At 40.9% G+C, this 24,624-nt stretch overlaps 1 protein-coding gene across 19 annotated transcripts in view; it reads left to right on the top strand.

The window, feature by feature from the left end:
• Positions 1–24,624, top strand: part of TCF7L2 (transcription factor 7 like 2) — a 304,484-nt gene that overhangs the window by 97,988 nt on the left and 181,872 nt on the right. For 10 of the 19 annotated variants that reach the window (XM_056530839.1, XM_056530842.1, XM_056530838.1 and 7 more), the window contains exon 4: positions 22,765–22,821. The exons of the other annotated variants lie outside the window; for them this stretch is intronic. In XM_056530839.1, coding sequence (XP_056386814.1) covers positions 22,765–22,821 — 57 coding nt within the window. The remainder of the gene's footprint in view (positions 1–22,764; positions 22,822–24,624) is intronic. 19 annotated transcript variants of the gene reach the window in all.

Raw genomic sequence — 24,624 nt, 5'->3', positions numbered from 1 at the left:
TACATCCAGGGGTCTTATCTGGACACTGTATGTTCTCCCCATCTCCTTGTGAATTCTTTGAGGTTCCCCACAAATGGAGCAGATACTGATCCTGGTCCCAGTGTAATAGTTGAGAGATCGGGGTATAATCACTCCCATCATTACTGTCCCCATTATCTCATACACAGTATCACTCCCATCATTACTGTCCCCATTATCTCATACACAGTATCACTCCCATCATTACTGTCCCCATTATCTCATACACAGTATCACTCCCATCATTGCTGTCCCCATTATCTCATACACAGTATCACTCCCATCATTGCTGTCCCTATTATCTCATACACAGTATCACTCCCATCATTGCTGTCCGCATTATCTCATTCACAGGATCACTCCCATCATTGCTGTCCCCATTATCTCATACACAGTATCACTCCCATCATTGCTGTCCCCATTATCTCATACACAGTATCACTCCCATCATTACTGTCCCCATTATCTTATACACAGTATCACTCCCATCATTACTGTCCCCATTATCTCATACACAGTATCACTCCCATCATTACTGTCCCCATTATCTCATACACAGTATCACTCCCATCATTGCTGTCCCCATTATCTCATACACAGTATCACTCCCATCATTGCTGTCCGCATTATCTCATTCACAGGATCACTCCCATCATTGCTGTCCCCATTATCTCATACACAGTATCACTCCCATCATTACTGTCCCCATTATCTTATACACAGTATCACTCCCATCATTACTGTCCCCATTATCTCATACACAGTATCACTCCCATCATTACTGTCCCCATTATCTCATACACAGTATCACTCCCATCATTGCTGTCCCCATTATCTCATACACAGTATCACTCCCATCATTGCTGTCCCCATTATCTTATACACAGTATCACTCCCATCATTACTGTCCCCATTATCTCATACACAGTATCACTCCCATCATTACTGTCCCCATTATCTCATACACAGTATCACTCCCATCATTACTGTCCCCATTATCTCATACACAGTATCACTCCCATCATTACTGTCCCCATTATCTCATACACAGTATCACTCCCATCATTGCTGTCCCCATTATCTCATACACAGTATCACTCCCATCATTACTGTCCCCATTATCTCATACACAGTATCACTCCCATCATTGCTGTCCCCATTATCTCATACACAGTATCACTTCCATCATTGCTGTCCCCATTATCTCATACACAGTATCACTTCCATCATTGCTGTCCCCATTATCTCATACACAGTATCACTTCCATCATTGCTGTCCCCATTATCTTATACACAGTATCACTCCCATCATTGCTGTCCCCATTATCTCATACACAGTATCACTTCCATCATTGCTGTCCCCATTATCTTATACACAGTATCACTCCCATCATTGCTGTCCCCATTATCTCATACACAGTATCACTCCCATCATTGCTGTCCCCATTATCTCATACACAGTATCACTCCCATCATTGCTGTCCCCATTATCTCATACACAGTATCACTCCCATCATGCTGTGTATCCTGACTGTTCCCCCTGGTTTCTCAGTTTTGCTGACCGCTCTCCATCCATCGTGCCGCCGCTCCTCCTCTTCCTCACCCTGGTGTTGGTCATTCGCTGCCCTCCGGGCGGGTGGACCTTCTCTGTCCATCATCACCCGCCCCGGTGGTGAAGTTTTGCTGACAGGTCGGTGCTGCTTAGGAAACTATTATATATGACAAGAAAGACTAGTGAACCATGACCCACTGGTGGTCACCCAGCTTTCCAGGAGTCCTGAACCAGACACGCTGGGCCTTCAGGACTGTTGGACTCTATGACAGCCATATCACTTGTCACCCAACTTTCTCAGGAGTTAAAACTTTCTGTAAGTTCAAGTAACCCAGAATGAGGTAGAAGTTCATGGTGGGCTCCAGGATACATTGAATATTATTGCACTTCCTGTCATTGTATATGTGTCCCCAGAACATGTGACCTGCGACCCCCGTCTGTCAGGCGGCAGGATTTAGGGCCGACCTCGCTAATCCCGCTTGTCTAAACACTGGAGAGAAGTAAAGGAAACCTATAGTTAAAGGGGTATTCCAGGAAAAAACTTTTTTTTTTTAAATCAACTGGCTCCAGAAAGTTAAAGGGGTTATCCAGAAATAGAAAAACAAAGCTAATTTCTTTTAAAAACGGTTCCCCGTCTGTCCCCAGGTTGGGTGTGGTTCTGCAGCCTAGTTCCGTTGAAGTGAATGGAGCCAAGTTGTAATACCACACACAACCTGGGGACAGACGTGGAGCTGTTTTTTAAAGAAATTAGCTCTGTTTATCTTTTCCTGGATTACCCCTTTAAACGGATTTCTAAAATCTTAATCCTTCCAATAATTATCCGCTGCTGAAGTTGAGTTGTTCTTTTCTGTCTGGCAACAGTGCTCTCTGCTGACATCTCTGCTTGTCTCGGGAACTGCACAGAGTAGAAGAGGTTTTGCTATGGGGATTTGCTTCTAAACTGGGCGGTTCCCGAGACAGGTGTCATCAGAGAACAACTCAACTTCATCAGCTCATAAGTACTGAAAGGATTAAGGTTTTTTTAATAGAAGTCATTTACAAATCTGTTTAACTTTCTGGAGCCAGTTGATATATATATATATATATATATATATATATATATATATATATATATATAAAAAAAAAGTTTTTTCCTGGAATACCCCTTTAATAACCCAGATTCCTCTGCTCAGAGTTCACAATGATTGAACTCCACCTCTGGATTTAAAGAAATTCTGCTCTTTTTTGGGAAACCCCCTGTCCGCATGCCCCTAGAAAACAAGGAAGAAATCCCTTATTACAGCATTTCCCACCAGTGTGCCTCCAGTTGTTGCAAAACTACAACTCCCAGCATACTGGTAGTTGTAGTTTTGCAACTGCTTAAAGGGGTACTCCGGTAGAGAACTTTTTTAAGTTTTTTTTTTAAATCAACTGGTGCCAAAAAAGTTAGACAGATTTGTGAATTACTTCTATAAAATAATTTTAATCCTTCCAGTACTTATTAGCTGCTGAATACTACAGAGGAAATTATTTTCTTTTTGGAACACAGTGCTCTCTGCTGACATCATGAGCACAGTGCTCTCTGCTGACATCACGAGCGCAGTGCTCTCTGCTGACATCTCTGTCCATTTTTGTCCATTTTAGGAACTGTCCAGAGCAGCATATGTTTGCTATGGGGATTTTCTCTTACTCTGGACAGTTCCTAAAATGGACAGAGATGTCAGCAGAGAGCACTGTGCTTGTGATTCTGCAGAGAGCACTGTGCTCATGATGTCAGCAGAGAGCACTGTGTTCCAAAAAGAAAATAATTTCCTCTGTAGTATTCAGCAGCTGATAAGTACTGGAAGGATTAAGATTTTTAATAGAAGTCATTTACAAATCTGTTTAACTTTCTTCCACCAGTTGATTTAAAAAAAAAACCTTTTCCACCGGAGTACCCCTTTAAGGTATCCTGGTTGGGAAACACTGTTATATGGATTTATTCCTTTTCGGGGAGAGGGGGTTTCCCCAAAAAGAGCAGAATTTCTTTAAATCCAGGGGTGAAGTTCCACCTTTGTGAACTCTGAGCGGAGGAACCTGGGTTATTAACTATATAGATTAAATGGGCGGCAGAACATCCAGCATGGGGGAAAAGCGCGAACAATTTATGGAGGTTTCTGTCTTAGCGACAGATTTATTCCGTGTTTACAGATGATGCCGAGATCCCAGAAAATAACAGTGTGGCCCCTCAGGAATCCGAGGCCACATCCTATATATTTATGTGGTTGTATATGTCCCGGGCTCTGTTCTGTAACTGTCGAGGAGGGAGGGGGGCGGTTTTGTGATCGCACTTTTCCGCCCCGTATTCCCGTAACCGCATCCAGGGATCTGCTGCTGATTAACATCGTTTTATGTTACATATTTATTTTCTCAAGTGATTGCTGCAAAACTGCTGCTCCTCCCCCCGCCGCCGGGGACCTATCTGCTGCCCTGGGGCCAAGTGTATACCAGTAGATATACAATTATTTACATAGCATCAGATGTGATACTGTCTGCTGAGCCACTGTATCTAAATCTGTCATGATACAATGTCTGCTGAGCTACTGTATCTAAACCTATCATGATACAATGTCTGCTGAGCTACTGTATCTAAATCTATCATGATACAATGTCTGCTGAGCTACTGTATCTAAATCTATCATGATACGATGTCTGCTGAGCTACTGTATCTAAATCTATCATGATACGATGTCTGCTGAGCTAGTGTATCCAAATCTATCATGATACAATGTCTGCTGAGCTACTGTACCTAAATCTATCATGATACAATGTCTGCTGAGCTACTGTATCTAAATCTATCATGATACAATGTCTGCTGAGCTACTGTATCTACACCTACCATGTGTGATACTGTCTGCTGAGCCACTGTATCTAAATCTATCATGATACAATGTCTGCTGAGCTACTGTATCTAAATCTATCATGATACAATGTCTGCTGAGCCACTGTATCTAAATCTATCATGATACAATGTCTGCTGAGCTACTGTATCTAAATCTATCATGATACAATGTCTGCTGAGCCACTGTATCTAAATCTATCATGATACAATGTCTGCTGAGCTACTGTATCTAAATCTATCATGATACAATATCTGCTGAGCGACTGTATCTACACCTACCATGTGTGATACTATCTGCTGAGCCGCTGTATCTAAACCTATCAGGATATACTTTCTGCTGAGCTACTGTATCTACACCTACCATGTGTGATACTGTCTGCTGAGCTGCTGTATCTAAATCTATCATGATACAATGTCTGCTGAGCTATTGTATCTACACCTACCATGTGTGATACTGTCTGCTGAGCCACTGTATCTAAACCTATCAGGATATACTATCTGCTGAGCTACTATATCCAATCCTCCCATGTGTGATACTGTTTGCTTAGCTTCTGTATCTAAACCTATCAGGATATACTTTCTGCTGAGCTACTGTATCTACACCTACCATGTGTGATACTGTCTGCAGAGCCACTGTATCTTAACCTATCATGATATACTGTCTGCTGAGCTGCTATATACAACCCTCCCATGTGTGATACTGTTTGATTAGCTTCTGTATCTAAACCTATCAAGATATACTTTCTGCTGAACTATTTTATCTAAAACTACCATGCGTGATACCGTCTGCTGAGCTACTGTATCTAAACCTACCGTGTGATACTGTTTGCTGAAGCTACTTTATCTAAACCTATAACATTTAATACTGTTTGCTTAGATACTGTATCTAAACCTACCATGTATGGTACTGTTTGATAAAGCACTGTATCTAAACCTACCATGTGTGATTCTGTCTGCTGAGCTACTGTATCTAAACCCACCATGTGTTATACTGTCTGCTGACCTACTGTATCTAAACCTACCATGTGTGATACTGTCTGCTGACCTACTGTATCTAAACAGTATCTAAACACATATATGTGATTGTGTCTGTGGAGCCCACGTGTCTCAGCCTCATATGTGATACTGTATAGCAGTGCTTTCCAACCAGTGTGCCTCCAGCTGTTGCAAAACTGCAACGCCCAGCATGCCAGGACAGCCTTTGGCTGTCCAGGCATGCTGGGTGTTGTAGTTTTGCCACAGCTGGAGGAACACTGGATGGGAAGCCCTGGTGTATAGTATGGGCTGTTGCACTGTCTATTTGCAGTCTTGTGTACTTAGATTCCTGGCAGGTCCGTGTAGTCAGCATAGCGTTCCTTTAGGATATTTGGCTGGTGTATATACTCCTGTTCTAGAGCCAAATTCATCCTATTGTTCTCCTCATACTATTCATGAATGTCACAAGGACAAATAATTCTAGCATTTGGCTTTGTGGATAAATGCAAATTACAGATATAGAGAAGTCCCAGTAATCGTCTAAAATAGTCCAATCACCTAGGACATCGTGTTATAGAAACAAATCTACATGTACTGTGCACTCACTATTCTGCTGGTGGGGTCACTGTGTACATACATTACATTACTGATCCTGTACTGATCCTGAGTTATAACCTGTATTATACTCCAGAGCTGTACTCACTATTCTGCTGGTGAGATCACTGTGTACATACATTACATTACTTATCCTGTACTGATCCTGAGTTATATCCTGTATTATACCCCGTACTCACTATTCTGCTGGTGAGGTCACTGTGTACATACATTACATTACTTATCCTGTACTGATCCTGAGTTATATCCTGTATTATACTTCAGAGCTGTACTCACTATTCTGCTGGTGAGGTCACTGTGTACATACATTACATTACTTATCCTGTACTGATCCTGAGTTATATCCTGTATTATACTCCAGAGCTGTACTCACTATTCTGCTGGTGAGATCACTGTGTACATACATTACATTACTTATCCTGTACTGATCCTGAGTTATATCCTGTATTATACTCCAGAGCTGTACTCACTATTCTGCTGGTGGGGTCACTGTGTACATACATTACATTACTGATCCTGTACTGATCCTGAGTTATATCCTGTATTATACTCCAGAGCTGTACTCACTATTCTGCTGGTGAGGTCACTGTGTACATACATTACATTACTTATCCTGTACTGATCCTGAGTTATATCCTATATTATACCCCAGAGCTGTACTCACTATTCTGCTGGTGAGGTCACTGTGTACGTACATTACATTACTTATCCTGTACTGATCCTGAGTTATATCCTGTATTATACTCCAGAACTGTACTCACTATTCTGCTGGTGGGGTCACTGTGTACATACATTACATTACGTATTCTGTACTGATCCTGAGTTATATCCTGTATTATACTCCAGAGCTGTACTCACTATTCTGCTGGTGAGGTCACTGTGTACATACATTACATTACTTATCCTGTACTGATCCTAGTTATATCCTGTATTATACTCCAGAGCTGCACTCACTATTCTGCTGGTGAGGTCACTGTGTACATACATTACATTACTTATCCTGTACTGATCCTGAGTTATATCCTGTATTATACTTCAGAGCTGTACTCACTATTCTGCTGGTGAGGTCACTGTGTACATACATTACATTACTTATCCTGTACTGATCCTGAGTTATATCCTGTATTATACTCCAGAGCTGCACTCACTATTCTGCTGGTGAGGTCACTGTGTACTTACATTACAATACTTATCCTGTACTGATCCTGAGTTATATCCTGTATTATACTCCAGAGCTGTACTCACTATTCTGCTGGTGAGGTCACTGTGTACATACATTACATTACTTATCCTGTACTGATCCTGAGTTATATCCAGTATTATACTCCAGAGCTGTACTCACTATTCTGCTGGTGAGATCACTGTGTACATACATTACATTACTTATCCTGTACTGATCCTGAGTTATATCCTGTATTATACTCCAGAGCTGTACTCACTATTCTGCTGGTGGGGTCACTGTGTACATACATTACATTACTGATCCTGTACTGATCCTGAGTTATATCCTGTATTATACTCCAGAGCTGTACTCACTATTCTGCTGGTGAGGTCACTGTGTACATACATTACATTACTTATCCTGTACTGATCCTGAGTTATATCCTATATTATACCCCAGAGCTGTACTCACTATTCTGCTGGTGAGGTCACTGTGTACATACATTACATTACTTATCCTGTACTGATCCTGAGTTATATCCTGTATTATACTCCAGAGCTGTACTCACTATTCTGCTGGTGAGGTCACTGTGTACATACATTACATTACTTATCCTGTACTGATCCTGAGTTATATCCTGTATTATACCCCAGAGCTGTACTCACTATTCTGCTGGTGAGATCACTGTGTACATACATTACATTACTTATCCTGTAGTGATCCTGAGTTATATCCTGTATTATACTCCAGAGCTGTACTCACTATTCTGCTGGTGAGGTCACTGTGTACATACATTACATTACTTATCCTGTAGTGATCCTGAGTTATATCCTGTATTATACTCCAGAGCTGTACTCACTATTCTGCTGGTGAGATCACTGTGTACATACATTACATTACTTATCCTGTACTGATCGTGTTATGATCAGATCTAGGACTATAGCTGAGCTGCTGGAACATAAGGATTGCGTGCGGCGCCTCTTTCCAGTGGTATCTCAGCATCTGTCATGATTTAAGGTTCAGTCCTGGTCTCATCATTTCCAAAATACAAACATCATCTATTCCGGCTGCGCTCTGGTGCGTTCATCAGCCTGGTCAGGATCAATGTCTCACAGCCCCAATAAAGATTCTGCCTTGGTTTATGGTTAGTGCTCCTCATCCCTCCTCAGCCATCACCACCTCCTGTATTCTGCCTCTGTACTGAGTATATCCTTCTCTAAGAGTGTATTCACATGATACAACATTGTCTGATCACCATGCGAAAGTCTGCACAGAAACAGTGTCACTGGGTGTATACATTACATTCATTATCTAGAAATTACTAGAAAATGAAGTATTTCTCACAGAAAAGGATTGCAGTAACACAGGTTTTGCTCTACACATGTTTATTCCCTTTGTGTGTATTGGAACTAAACCAAAAAAGGGAGAAAAAAAAGCAAATTGGACATAATGTCACCAAACTCCAAAAATGGTCCGGACAAAATTATTGGCACCCTTTAAAAATTGTAGAAAAATAAGATTGTTTCCAGCATGTGATGTTCCTTTATACTCACCTGGGGGCAAGTAACAGGAGTGGGCAACATAAAAATCACACCTGAAAGCAGATAAAAAGGAGAGAAGTTCACTTAGTCTTTGCATTGTGTGTCTGTGTGTGCCACACTAAGCATGGACAACAGAAAGAGGAGAAGAGAACTGTCTGAGGACTTGAGAACCAAAATTGTGGAAAAATATCAACAATCTCAAGGTTACAAGTCCATCTCCAGAGATCTAGATTTGCCTTTGTCCACAGTGCGCAACATTATCAAGAAGATTACAACCCATGGCACTGTAGATAATCTCCCTGGGCGTGGACGGAAGAGAATAATTGATGAAAGGTGTCAACGCAGGATAGTCCGGATGGTGGATAAGCAGCCCCAAACAAGTTCCAAAGATATTCAAGCTGTCCTGCAGGCTCAGGGAGCATCAGTGTCAGCGCAAACTATCCGTCCACATTTATATGAAATGAAACGCTATGGAGGAGACCCAGGAGGACCCCACTATGGAGGAGACCCAGGAGGACCCCACTATGGAGGAGACCCAGGGGGACCCCACTACGGAGGAGACCCAGGAGGACCCCACTATGGAGGAGACCCAGGAGGACCCCACTATGGAGGAGACCCAGGGGGACCCCACTACGGAGGAGACCCAGGGGGACCCCACTATGGAGGAGACCCAGGAGGACCCCACTATGGAGGAGACCCAGGAGGACCCCACTATGGAGGAGACCCAGGAGGACCCCACTATGGAGGAGACCTAGGAGGACCCCACTATGGAGGAGACCCAGGAGGACCCCACTGCTGACATAGAGACATAAAAAAGAAAGACTGCATTTTGCCAAAATGAACTTGAGTAACCAAAATCCTACTGGGAAAACGTCTTGTGGACAGATGAGACCAAAATAGATCTTTTTGGTAAAGCGCATCATTCTACTGTTTACCGAAAACGGAATAAGGCCTACAAAGAAAAGAACACAGTACCTACAGTGAAATATGGGGGAGTTCAATGATGTTTTGGGGACCTTGAATGTGTACAAGGCATCATGAAATCTGAGGATTACCAATGGATTTTGGGTCGCACTGTACAGCCCAGTGTCAGAAAGCCCCCAGAAATGGATGACAACAAAGTGCTGGAGAGTTCTGAAGTGTCAGCAATGAGTCCAGATCTAAATCCCATTGATCACCTGTGGAGAGATCTTATAATTACTGTTGGGAAAAGGCGCCTTCCAATAAGAGACCTGGAGCAGTTTGTAAAGGAAGAGTCCAACATTCCGGCTGAGAGGTGTAAGAAGCTTATTGATGGTTATAGGAAGAACTGATTTCACTTTTTTTTTTCCAAAGGGTGTTCAACCAAATATTAAGTTAAGGAGCCAATAATTTTGTCCAGCCCATTTTTGGAGTTTGGTGACATTATGTCCAATTTGCTTTTTTTCCTTCCTTTTTTGGTTTAGTTCCAATACACACAAAGGGAATAAACACGTGTATAGCAAAACATGTGTTACTGCAATCCTTTCCTGTGAGAAATACTTCATTTTCTTGAAAAATATCAGGGGTGCCAACATTTTACGGCCATGACTGTATATCCTGTATTCTGCTCGAGAGCTGCACTCACTATTCTGCAGATGACTTTTATGCAAAAGGAGTCAAATCTGGCTGTGTGATCAATATTACCTTTTTAAAGGGGGTTTAAGCTTTAAGTTCTCTTACATCTGGGGGCCCAATGGACCCCCGTGTGTCACCGGTCTTATCTCTCCCCTGCCCCTATTTGTGCAGATGGTTATTCGCTTCCCGCAGCAATTCGGCCCAGTTTCTCTTCCTATGAAAATGAAGGCTCTGGCCCTGCTAGGAAGGAGCCATGTGTTCTTCATTTTGGATATTACACTCTCTCTGGAACTGCCCCAGTCCAATTCCAACACCAGATAATCGAGTTTTTAGTCCTGTTTCACGTGTGCTGTTTTTATATAACAACTAAAATCACTTTGAGCTGGCCGCGCTCCAGGGACAGAAGGGCCTGTGTTTCCTCAGAGCGCCATGAAGACACCATAATTCCTCAAAATTGAATTTCTGTTCCTCTCCCCCTGCGCCCAGCCGCTCGCTCTCCTCTCACGCCGCCTCATCTGTGCCTGGAATCCTGGGGACTGAGCCTTATTACTCTGGGTACAAAGTATTCTCTACCGTGATGGGTCACTAATCCCCCCACTTCATCTATTTGTTTCATAGATGATTACATATCCTGCATTATACTCCAGAGCTGCACTCACTATTCTGCTGGTGAGGTCACTGTGTACATACATTACATTACTTATCCTGTACTGATCCTGAGTTATATCCTGTATTATACTCCAGAGCTGTACTCACTATTCTGCTGGTGAGGTCACTGTGTACATACATTACATTACCTATCCTGTACTGATCCTGAGTTATATCCTGTATTATACTCCAGAGCTGTACTCACTATTCTGCTGGTGAGGTGACTGTGTACATACATTACATTACATTACTTATCCTGTACTGATCCTGAGTTATATCCTGTATTATACTCCAGAGCTGTAGACTATTCTGCTGATGAGGTCACTGTGTACATACATTACATTACTTATCCTGTACTGATCCTGAGTTATATCCTGTATTATACTCCAGAGCTGTACTCACTATTCTGCTGATGAGGTCACTGTGTACATACATTACATTACTTATCCTCTACTGATCCTGAGTTATATCCTGTATTATACTCCAGAGCTGTACTCACTATTCTGCTGGTGAGGTCACTGTGTACATACATTACATTACTTATCCTGTACTGATCCTGAGTTATATCCTGTATTATACTCCAGAGCTGTACTCACTATTCTGCTGGTGGGGTCACTGTGTACATACATTACATTACTTATCCTGTACTGATCCTGAGCTGCATCTTTTATCATAAATTGGAGCTGTACTCACTATTCTGCTGGTGAGGTCACTGTGTACATACATTACATTACTTATCCTGTACTGATCCTGAGTTATATCCGGTATTATACTCCAGAGCTGTACTCACTATTCTGCTGGTGGGGTCATTGTGTACATACATTACATTACTTATCCTGTACTGATCCTGAGTTATATCCTGTATTATACTCCAGAGCTGTACTCACTATTCTGCTGGTGAGGTCACTGTGTACATACATTACATTACTTATCCTGTACTGATCCTGAGCTGCATCTTTTATCATAAATTGGAGCTGTTGCTAGTATATACAGGAGTCCAGTATACGGTTTCCTGGGCACAGTTGTCAATCACTTTTTAGGCCTGCCCACTGGACTCCTTGACACTTATTTTCATCAGTAAGTGTTTCTGAATATTTATCTATAAAACAATATATCAATCTGCTCTGCTCGTCCCGTTCTTTTCCTTGCTGCTGGCAGACTTATACGTATGTTCATCTTGTCAGGTTTCCCTCCTCTTGAAACACTGCTGTACTATTATAGTTTTTGTTATAGGTTTGAGTGTATTTGGTCAGGGGCCCTTTAATAAGAGATTTGTTTGGCCTCCGTGTTCTGTTCTATAAAGGAGATGTTGGGTTATATTTGTCCCTCCTTCTTAGCCATATGTTGAAGGGTCCTTAACTTTTCTGCAGAGCACGATGCTGTGGTAATGAGTGAAGGTTACTGAGCTGATAATAATAATGATAATAATAATAATACTATTGATAATAAAAATAGTAAAAACAATGATAATAATAAAAATAATATTGATAATAAAATGCTAATAATTAATTATTATTATTTTCATTATTATTATATTATTATTATTTTCATTATTATTTTCATTATTATTATATTATTATTATTATTTTCATTATTATTATATTATTATTATTATTTTCATTATTATTATATTATTATTATTATTATTATTATTTTCATTATTATTATTTATTATTATTATTTTCATTATTATATTATTATTTTCATTATTTGTATTATTATTATTTTCATTATTTGTATTATTATTATTATTTATTATTATTTTCATTATTATTTTCATTATTATTATTTATTATTATTATTATTATATTATTATTTTCATTATTATTATTATTATTATTATTTTTATTATTATTATTTTTATAGTGTTTGTATAAAGTAGCATATTATATACTTTGGGTGAATTCCCTTATGCGCCCTCTGTCGTACGGAGCATGCAGCACAATTTTCTATGCTCAAATGGTGGAATAACCGCGCGGAAAATGTCAGTGCGGACATTCCACAGACAGCGGCGTCAGAAATGCTTATCCATCTTATACAGCAGCAGAATGACCGTGCGGCAGAATCATGCGGGATTCCGCACGGACACTCTGCTGCGTGAACCCGGCCTGTGGCCGGGTTCACGCAGCAGAATGTCCGTGCGGAATCCCGCATGAATCTTCCATGCGTCCCATTGGTCCAGAGTGCGCATTTCTGAACGGTCCTAGCACCGGCATGTCCTACCGCCACTCCGTTGTCTGTGGAATGTCTGCACGGCAATTTTCCATACGAACATTCCACCTTGTGATTATAGCCTTACTGTCAGTCACTTCTACAGGTGGAGCGTTCTGCGGGACTTGTTACGCTTTTTACGCAGTGCAGTGCATTTGCTAATCCTGGGGGTTGGGGCTGTGACTAAAATAAACAAAACTGTAAAAAACCCGTAAGACATATTCAGCGTAAATTTCTGAAAAATGTGAGTGAAAAACTATCATTGTTGCCCATAGCAACCAACCACAGCGTAGCGTTGGTTGTTTTTAAGAGTAATGAAAGCCGCTCTCTGGTTGCTATGGGCAACAAAAACAATTTTAAAAAAATTTAGCCGGCACACAAAAAAAAAAAACACTGCAGTATGTGTGAGAGCGCAAAGACTGTGTGAGAGCGCAAAAACTTTTCCTTGTTGCCTGTAGCAACTAATCAGAGCTCAGCTTTCATTTTTGAAACATGCTCTGGTAAAATGAAAGCTGATCTCTTATTGGTTGCTATGGGCAACAAGGTAGTTTTGAGAAGCCTGTGACGTGTGTTTTTCTGGGGGGGGGGGGAACTAAAAAAAAAACACTGGGGGGAGATTTATCAAAACCTGTGTAGAGGGAGAGTGGTGCGGTTGCCTATAGCAACCAATCAGATCGCTTCTTTTATATTTGACAGGCATCTTTAAAAATCAAAGAAGCGAGTTGATTGGTTGCTATGGGCAACTGCACCACGCCATCTTTTACACAGGTTTTGAGAAATCTCCCCCACCTTTCTTTTTGGGGTATTTATTTTTTTCTTGGCTTTTTCTCTCTTGTGACCTTATAATGGAATATGACCTTAGGGGGAGATTTATCAAAACCTGTGCTGAGTAAAAGTTGCCCAGTTGCCCATAGCAACCAATCAGATCGCATCTTTCATTTTCATTTTGTGGAAAATGAAAGCAGCGACCTGATTGGTTGCTATGGGCAACTATGCAACTTTTCCTTTGCACAGGTTTTGATAAATCTCCCCCTAAGTGTTTTTTATGTGACCTTTTCCAATGTTGTTTTTTTTTTAAGGGTTTTTTGGGGTCCAAAATAAAGCATGCTCTAGGGAAGACTTTTTAGTTTTTCAGAGTTCTAAGGGCGCGTTCACTCAGAGAAAATCTCTGTGGTTCTTGATGCAAAAAAACAAACAAACAATAAAAACACATTGGGAGAGATTTATCAAAACCTGTCCTGAGGAAAAGTTGCCCAGTTGCCCATAGCAACCAATCAGATCGCTTCTTTCATTTTTAACAAGGCCTCTGCAAAATGAAAGAAGCGATCCGATTGGTTGCTATGGGCAACTCGGCAACTTTTCCTCGGCACAGGTTTTGATAAATGTTCCCCATTGGCCCTTATTTACTAAGAGTGTTGTGTAGGTTTCTTTGTGGGTTTTTCCCACGGTATTTATTAAGGTTTCCCTACATTTTGCTTTTTTTTACACCTGCTCTGATCTGTCAGGTTTTCCTCAGCTCAAATCCACCACATTTTCTGTGGAAACCTTAGTAAGTATGTTATTTTATTTTTTTAAATGTCGGTAACACGCCCTTTTTCCCAGTGACCATGCCCCTTTTTCAGGTTTTTTTTTAGCAAAAAGGAGAGTTAATCAGGGTTTTTTCAATTCTGGCGCAAATTCTGGCGCACAACCCGACAAAACATATAGTTACATAGTTACATAGTTAGTACGGTCGAAAAAAGACATATGTCCATCAAGTTCAACCAGGGAATTAAGGGGTAGGGGTGTGGCGCGATATTGGGGAAGGGATGACATTTTATATTTCTTCATAAGCATTAATGTTATTTTGTTCCAGGAATGTATCTAATCCTGTTTTAAAGCTGTTAATTGTTCCTGCTGTGACCAGTTCCTGAGGTAGACCGTTCCATAAATTCACAGTCCTCACGGTAAAGAAGGCGTGAGACTAAACCCCTTGAGACTAAACTTTTTCTTCTCCAGACGGAGGGAGTGCCCCCTCGTCCTTTGGGGGTGTTTAACCTGGAACAGTTTTTCTCCATATTTTTTGCATGGGCCATTTATATACTTATATACGTTTATCATATTCCCCCTTAAACGTCTCTTCTCAAGACTAAACAATTGTAACTCCTTTAATCGCTCTTCATAGCTAAGATGTTCCATGCCCCATATTAGTTTAGTCGCGCGTCTCTGCACCCTTTCCAACTCCGCAGTGTCCCTTTTATGAACAGGCGACCAAAACTGAACAGCATATTCCAGGTGAGGCCGTACCAATGCTTTATAAAGGGGGAGTATTATGTCCCTGTCCCTTGAGTCCATGCCTCTTTTGATACATGACAATATCCTGCCGGCTTTGGAAGCAGCAGCCTGACATTGCATGCTATTCTGTAGTCTGTGATCTACAAGTCACCCAGATCCTTCTCTACCAGTGACTCTGCCAGTTTAATCCCCCCTAAGACATACGATGCTGCAGGTTATTAGTATACACAGCCCCCCTCTATATACACAGCCCCCCCTCTATATACACAGCCCCCCTAAGACATACGATGCATGCAGGTTATTAGTACCCAGATGCATAACTTTACATTTATCCACATTGAACCTCATTTGCCAAGTGGATGCCCAGACACTTAGTCTATCCAAGTCATCTTGTAACCTATACACATCCTCTATAGACTGTACCCCCCCCCCTCTATATACACAGCCCCCCCTCTATATACACAGCCCCCCTCTATATACATATCCTCTATAGACTGTACCGTGCTACAAAGCTTGGTGTCATCTGCAAAGATAGAAACAGAGCTGTTATTACCATCCTCTATATCATTGATAAATAAATTAAACAAACATGTTGGGTTTGCAATAGTAAATGGGTTTGCTTGAAAAAAACCCTCTTTGTAAGACTTGTGAAAAACAAGTTTTTTTTGTGTGTTTTTTTTAATCTAATAATTAGCAAATAGCACAATACCTAATAGGTTCTACCAGTATATCAATAATAAATGAATGATAAATATATATTACTATGGAAGTGGGAACCTAGTACACAAACGGCTTCAGATATGGATTCCTTGTATTGGAAAAACTAAAGACAAGATGGAGTAATTTAGGGATAAAATAGAAATATTTTATTGTTTAGAATTAAAAAACAACAAAGGGGGAAACTGACAAGGGGGGGGGTACAGGACAACAAAGGGCGTCACTAGTGCAAACCCATGTGAAGATAAATATAGAGTGCAAAAAGGACAAAGGGTAAAGCTGTACATTGAAATAAATAGACATAAGTCTTTAAAGGGGTATTCCAGGCCAAAACTTTTTTTTTTCATATATCAACTGGCTCCGGAAAGTTAAACAGATGTGTAAATTACTTCTATTAAAAAATCTTAATCCTTCCAATAGTTATTAGCTTCTGAAGTTGAGTTGTTGTTTTCTGTCTACCTTCTCTCTGATGACTCACGTCCCAGAGCTGTGCAGTTCCTATGGGGATATTTTCCCATCATGCACAGCTCCCGGGACGTGACATCATCATTGAGCAGTTAGACAGAAAACTTCAGAAGCTAATAACTATCGGAAGGATTAAGATTTTTTAATAGAAGTCATTTAGAAATCTGTTTAACGTTCCGGAGCCAGTTGATATATATATATATATATATATATATATATATATATATATATAAAAAGTTTTCACCTGGAATACCCCTTTAAGATGCATCAGAAAACATACAGGGGGAGATTTATCAAAACCTGTGCAGAGGAAGAGTGGTGCAGTTGCCCATAGCAACCAATCAGATTGCTTCTTTCATTTTCCACAGGCCTCTAAAGAGGCCTGTGGAAAATGAAAGAAGCAATCTGATTGGTTGCTATGGGCAACTGCACCACTCTTCCTCTGCACAGGTTTTGATAAATCTCCCCCACAGTACCAACCTAAAACAATAGGAAGTGCAGGAGTGACGCCACCCCAACGTACGTTTCGGCGATTATCCTTCGTCCTGGGTTTTTTTTTTTTATCTGCCTGAAAAATAAGGGACATGTTTTGTCTTTCGTGAGGTATCATTTTTCTCCCATTGAAATCAATGGGAGGGTCAAAAACACTGGTGTTTTATTTTTAACAGGTTTTTGTGTATATTGGTGTGGTTTTTAGTGCCGAACCTCTCCCAAAGAAGGCCACTGGCCCGGGATTCTGCGTTTTGACACCTGTAAGGCTCCTACAAGTTCTGAACTTCCAGTTTTGGGGTTGTTGGGTTTAGTGGTATGAACCGGTCCCGGGAGGAGGGGGACCTATGGTTTTTTGTTTTTTTTCCCCCTGTGGCCCCTTCCTGTCTATGGCCGCCTGACCGCTTATATTAATGACGGATTTGCAGGAAGCTTTATTGTTATCCGCACAGTGTTACCTAATCCTGCAGCGCGTGAGGCTGGAGAGTAATATTTAAGAGGGCGGAAGGAAAATATACTTAATATAAGGAAAGAAAACAAACTTGTTTTAATTACTTTGGCAGGGACAGAAATGTGAGGCGGACTGTAATAAGCGCCGGCACTGCGTCGCCTCAACACTTAACTGTTACAGCACGTGTCAGCCATTGGTGCCCCTAGACCCCCAGACATGGAAACCTACATAACACCAGCATTAGGGGTGCGAAGATGATCTGTAGACACTTACCTCTATGTTGTTACCAGATTCTGATACAAATCAATGAAATCGATTTGTTGCCTTAACATGTGTTACTTTGTTGCGATTCATTTGATTGGCCGTCGGCTGAGGGGCCTTATTGGGAAAACAACTGTATTTTCAAATAGAATACAATGTTGCAAATTCTAAAATTAGTTTATTTTGCTAAAGTAGTTATGATTTTGGGGGGGATTGCAATGGTTGTAGCCAAAGCTTTGGATACGCGTTGATTCTTGGAGCCAACAGTTATGTGATTGGGGGATACATTAAGTCCTCATCATCCAGATGTTCTCTAGGAAACATCTGACAGGCTTGTACATGAGCTTTTCTTGAGCAGGGGGACCTTGCGGACACTGTAGGATGTTAGTCCTTCACGGCGTAGTGTGTTACCAATTGTTTTCTTAGTGACTGTGGTACCAGCCCCCTTTAGGTAGTAAAAGCAGCAACAGACCCCTGTACGCATCGCCACTTACTCGGGTGGGGTTCGGGTGTCTGCAAGGCCCCCTCAAGTGCGAGGCCTTAGGCAGCCGTCTAAGGCTGGGTTCACACTACGTTTTCTCCCATACGGGAGCGCATACGGCAGGGGGGAGCTAAAACCTCGCGCTCCCGTATGCCTTCGTATGCGCTCCCGTGTGTCATTCATTTCAATGAGCCGGCCGGAGTGAAACGTTCGATCCGGTCGGCTCATTTTTGCGCCGTATGCTCTTTTCCCCCGGACCTAAAACTGTGGTCAACCACGGTTTGAGGTCCGGTCGTAAAAGCGCATATGGCGCAAAAATGAGCCGACCGAACGTTTCACTCCGGCGGGCTCATTGAAATGAATGACACACGGGAGCGCATACGAAGGCATACGGGAGCGCAAGGTTTTAGCTCCCCCCTGCCGTATGCGCTCCCGTATGGGAGAAAACGTAGTGTGAACCCACCCTTACTCGGCTTGTGGAAGAGCCACCTCTGGGTGAGATCTTACATGGATCACCCAACCAAGGGAGATGGATGTGAATTTTTTTCTTTCTTCCATTTGTAAATAATCCGCACCATCTGTTGTAAACTTCTCCCCAAGCTACTTGGTGATGGTCTTGTAGCCCGTTCCAGCCTTGTGTAGGTCTAAAATCTTGTCCCTGACCTAGGACAGCCCTTTTGGTCTTGGCCATAGTGGAGTTTGGAATCAGATTGATTGATTCTGTGGACAGGTATCTTTTATACTGGTAACAAGCTGAGATTAGGAGTGGTCCCTTTAGGAGAGTGCTACTAATCTCAGCTCGTAATCTCTATAAAAGACATCTGAGATCCAGAAATGTTATTGATGGGGGATCAAATACTTATTTCACAGAGTAAAATACAAATCAATTCATAATTTATATGAAAAGCATTTTTCTGCATTTAAAAAAAGTTTTTTTGCTATTTTTTGCTATTTAAACCGACCATTAAAATGATAGACTTAACATTTCTTTGTCAGTGAACAAATGTACAAAATCATAAAAAAAAATTCTTCACTGTAAATATATATATATACACACACACACAGTGGGGCAAAAAAGTATTTAGTCAGCCACCAATTGTACAAGTTCTCCCCCTTATAAAGATGAGAGGCTGTAATTATCATCATAGGTTATAACCTCAACTATGAGAGACAGAATGAGAAAAAAATCCATAAAATCACATTGTCTGATTTTTAAAGAATTTATTTGCAAATTATGGTGGAGAATAAGTATTTGGTCAATAACAAAAGTTAATCTCAATACTTTGTTATATCCCCTTTGTTGGCAATGACAGAGGTCACATGTTTTCTGTCTTCACAAGGTTTTCACACACTGTTGCTGGTATTTTGGCCCATTCCTCCATGCAGATCTCCTCTAGAGCAGTGATGTTTTGGGGATGTCACTGGGCAACATGAACTTTCAACTCCCTCCAAAGTTTTTTTTTGGGGTTGAGATCTGGAGATTGGCTAGGCCACTCCAGGACCTTGAAATGCTTCTTATGAAGCCACTCCTTCGTTGCCTGGGCGGTGTGTTTGGGATCATTCTCATGCTGAAAGACCCAGCCACGTTTCATCTTCAATGCCCTTGCTGATGGAAGGAGGTTTTCACTCAAAATTAGACAATACATGGCCCCATTCATTCTTTCCTTTACACAGATCAGTCGTCCTGGTCCCTTTGCTGAAAACAGCCCCAAAGCATGATGTTTCCACCCCCATGCTTCACAGTAGGTATGGTGTTCTTTGGATGCAACTCAGCATTCTTTCCCCTCCAAACATGACGAGTTGAGTTTTTACCAAAAAGTTCTACTTTGGTTTCATCTTACCATATGACATTCTCCCAATCCTCTTCTGGATCATCCAAATGCTCTCTAGCAAACTTCAGACTGGCCCGGACATGTACTGGCTTAAGCAGGGGGACACGTCTGGCACTGCATGATTTGAATCCCTGGTGGTGTAATGAGTTACTCATGGTAGGCTTTGTTACTTTGGTCCCAGTTCTCTGCAGGTCATTCACTAGGTCCGTGTGCTTCTGGGATTTTTGCTCACCGTTCTTGTGATCATTTAACACCAGGGGGTGAGACCTTACGTGGAGCCCCAGATCGAGGGAGATTATCAGTGTCTTGTATGTCTTCCATTTTCTAATAATTGCTCTCACAGTTGATTTCTTCACACCAAGCTGCTTGCCTATTGCAGATTCAGTCTTCCCAGCCTGGTGCAGGTCCACAATTTTGTTTCTGGTGTCCTCTGACAGCTCTTTGGTCTTGGCCCTAGTGGAGTTTGCAGTGTGACTGTTTGAGGTTGTGGATAGGTGTCTTTTATACTGATAACAAGTTCAAACAGGATCCATTAATACAGGTAAAAAGTGGAGGACAGAGGAGACTCTTAAAGAAGAAGTTACAGGTCTGTGAGAACCAAATACCTATTTTCCACCACAATTTGCAAATAAATTAGACAATGTGATTTTATGGATTTTTTTTCTTAATTTTGTCTCACTCATATTTTTAAGTGGGAGAACTTGCACAATTAGTGGCTGACTAAATACTTTTTTGCCCCACTGTGTATGAGTGTGTGTATGTATATATATATATATATATATATAAATATATAAAAAATCTGGATTATCTGAGGGAAGCAGTGAAGTTTATTAAATAATGTATTTCTTTTAATTACTCTTTTTGGAACAACTATGGAATTATTTTCACGCCAAAGAAGCCACAATTGATGATACCGCAATATGGCTGATTCTGAGCCGGATTTTTTTAGTTTTTTTGGATGATTTGTGATTTGCTAGCAGTTTATAAAAGAAGTTGGCAGAAGTTTTATTTAAACTTTTTTTTATTTTTTTAAGAATACCGTAATATTGTGGATTATCAGAAGGATGTGATAAAGTTTTAGACTGTAACTTTAGTGAATTTTTTTTATACATAAAATAAAATGTAAAACATTTCCGCGCAAACGCTATGTCGCAATACTGCAAAAAAAAAAAAAAAAAAAAATGCCACGTCTGAATTTACCCAATATGCTGTGGATTATCAGACTTTCTGGATTACCGGCAAGCAGGGTAGAACTTTTCCAATCCGAAAAAGTTATATTCCTCCTTCTAAACCAGGGATACCCAACCAATGTGCCTCCAGCTGTTGCAAAACTACAACTCCCAGCATGCCCGGGCATGCTGGGAGTTGTAGTTTTGCAACAGCTGGAAGCACACAGGTTGGGAAACACTGCCCCAACCCGAGGACTTGTTTCATGGTAAAGGGTTTGGAACTTTTGCGCCTTTACAACCAAAAAAGCACCAGCCCCAAGGACCGGAATTCGAAACATCTTACTGGATTTTTTTTCTTCTTTACCATCATATTAAAGAATTTATTTCTAAAATATCAGAAATATATGGTGAGGGTATAGGAATCTATGGTCGGGAGGGGGTGGGGAAGCGTTTAATGGGGTTATCCAGTTATATCAACTGGTCAACTGGTTCCAGAAAGGTAAACAGATTTGCAAATGACTTCTATTAAAAAAATCTTAATCCTTTCAGTACTTATGAGCTGCTGAAGTTGAGTTTTTCTTTTCTAAGTGCTCTCTGATGACACGTGTCTCGGGAGCTGTCCAGAGTAGAAGCGAATTCCCATAGCAAACCTCTTCTACTCTGTGCAGTTCCCAAGACAAGCAGAGATGTCAGCAGAGAGCACTGTTTCCAGACAGATGAGAACAACTCAACTTCAACAGCTGATAATTATTGGAAGGATTAAGATTTTTTTAATAGAAGTCATCTGCAAATCTGTTTAACTTTCTGGAGCCAGTTGATCTTAAAAAAAAAAAAAAAAAATTTCCTGGAATACCCCTTCAAGTCGGCGATGGAAACAAAGCGCCACCCTCTTTACTTTCTTTGTTTATGTTTCTGTTACGTTTCCATTGTTAGCTTTTATGTTTGTCTTTACTTTGAACTTGAGTATGGTAAGACGGAGAAGAAGCAGCTCCTCCGAAAATCTTACTTCCCCCCCCCCCCACCCCCCTGGGCCTTGTAGCCTTTCACTTGTACTCAAGATGACATCACCACATGCCTCCTATGACATCACTGCGGAAGCTACAAGTTACTAGTAGACGCCAGATTGCATTATTATTATTATTATTTATTTAATTTTCATTTGATTTTGCTTGACTCCCTATTCTATTTTCCTTTTTTCTTTTAAGTTTCATCACATATATATTTATTTATTTATATTTATTTGTTTATTTAATTAATTAATTCATTTGTTTATTTATTTATTTAATTTATTTATTTAATTATTTTTAAAATGGTTCATCTCCGATATGAAGCCAGATGGAGTGTCAATGCTTTTTTTTAAATTTTATTTTTAATTTTTAATTGTGCATGTAATGTAATTGGACGCGTTTCATTCACCTGCTGACGCGAGTTTTTTTCTTCATCTTAGTGCTTGAATGTACCTGTAGACCTGCATCTAGCTTCTTGTTGCAGCCCTTTGATGCAGGTAGGACACATTATAAATAGGCTTGTTGCTATGGGGAGTAATAGAAGTCTGTGTGTTGTGTATAGCTAACCTTTATCTGCTCCTTGGACACTGCAATTTCTTCTAAGCAAATGAACATGATAGTGTATTGCCTGGATTGTGTTCATGAAAGATTTGGGCTGTCAAACCATAATAGCCCCTAATCCATAAAACAAGCTAAATATTGGGGGGGGGGGGGGGAGCACTTAAATTATGGGGTTCACATGTCTTAAAAAGTTTCCTATTGCATGTTTTTGAATATGATATTAACTAAATAAACCCCCTCAACCACTACAAGCCAACATTTAAAGTCAGACAGCAACATATGGGGTCCCCTTGCATCTAAAAATAATACACCCCCTCAACCAGAGACATGCACAGGTTGACTGTAAAGGGGGCTTGAGCCCCTCCCCTTTTGATGTTACTCCTAAAAGTGCCCTGGGCCGCCGTCTGGCTTCATTATGTGCACATTTATATTAATAACTATGGGAAGTGCCCTTTTTCTTCAGTTCAGCCCCTTCCCCCCAAAATGTCTGTGCACGTCCCTGTCCTCCACCATTAAATTGTGTGGGCTGGGTGAGGTTAGGGGTTATACTGGTTTAAAGGCCCCATCAATATTTTAGATTTTGGGGTCCCCACATGCAAAAGTTGTATGGTTTTGAATGCAATGCCCCTCACCCCCATCCCACCATTCCATTACCAAAGTGGTTTGGTGTTGTTGCATAGACTACTGTAGAGACCACCTCAACACTCTAGCCAAGGCATATTAATATATATATATATATATATATATATATATATATATATATATACAGTGGGGGAAAAAATATTTAGTCAGCCACCAATTTTGCAATTTCTCCCACTTAAAAAGATGAGAGGCTGTAATTATCATCATAGGTATACCTCAACTATGAGAGACAGAATGAGAAAAAAATTCCATAAAATCACATTGTCTGATTTTAAAAAAATGTATTTGTAAATCATGGTTTAAAATAAGTATTTGGTCACCTACAAACAAGTAAGATTTCTGGCTCTCACAGACCTGTAACTTCTTCTTTAAGAGTCTCCTCTGTCCTCCACTCGTTACCTGTATTAATGGCTCCAGTTTGAACTTGTTATCAGTATAAAAGACACCTGTCCACAACCTCAAACAGTCACACTCCAAACTCCACCATGGCCAAGACCAAAGAGCTGTCGAAGGACACCAGAAACAAAATTTTAGGCCTGCACCAGGCTGGGCAGACTGAATCTGTAATAGACAAGCAGCTTGGTGTGAAGAAATCAACTGTGGGAGAAATTATTAGAAAATGGAAGACATACAAGACACTGATAATATCCCTCGATCTGGGGCTCCATGTAAGATGTCACCCCCTGGTGTCAAAATGATCACAAGAACGGTGAGCTGGGACCAAAGTAACAAAGGCTACCATCAGTAGCACACTATGATGCCAGGGACTCAAATCATGCAGTGCCAGACGTGTCCCCCTGCTTAAGCCAGTACATGTCCGGGCCAGTCTGAAGTTTGCTAGAGAGCATTTGGATGATCCAGAAGAGGATTGGTAGAATGTCATATGGTAAGATGAAACCAAAGTAGAACTTTTTGGTAAAAACTCAACTTGTAGTGTTTGGAGGGGAAAGAAGGCTGAGTGGCATCCAAAGAACACCATACCTACTGAGAAGCATGAGGGTGGAAACATCATGCTTTGGGGTTGTTTTCAGCAAAGGGACCAAGTGATCTGTGTAAAGGAAAGAATGAATAGGGCCATGTATTGTGAGATTTTGAGT

The sequence above is a fragment of the Hyla sarda genome, chromosome 7 (assembly GCF_029499605.1).
Source record: "Hyla sarda isolate aHylSar1 chromosome 7, aHylSar1.hap1, whole genome shotgun sequence".
Taxonomy (NCBI): Eukaryota; Metazoa; Chordata; class Amphibia; order Anura; family Hylidae; genus Hyla; species Hyla sarda.
The sequence above is the reverse complement of the archived record's forward strand: the minus strand, read 5'-3'. Positions and strand labels throughout refer to the sequence as shown.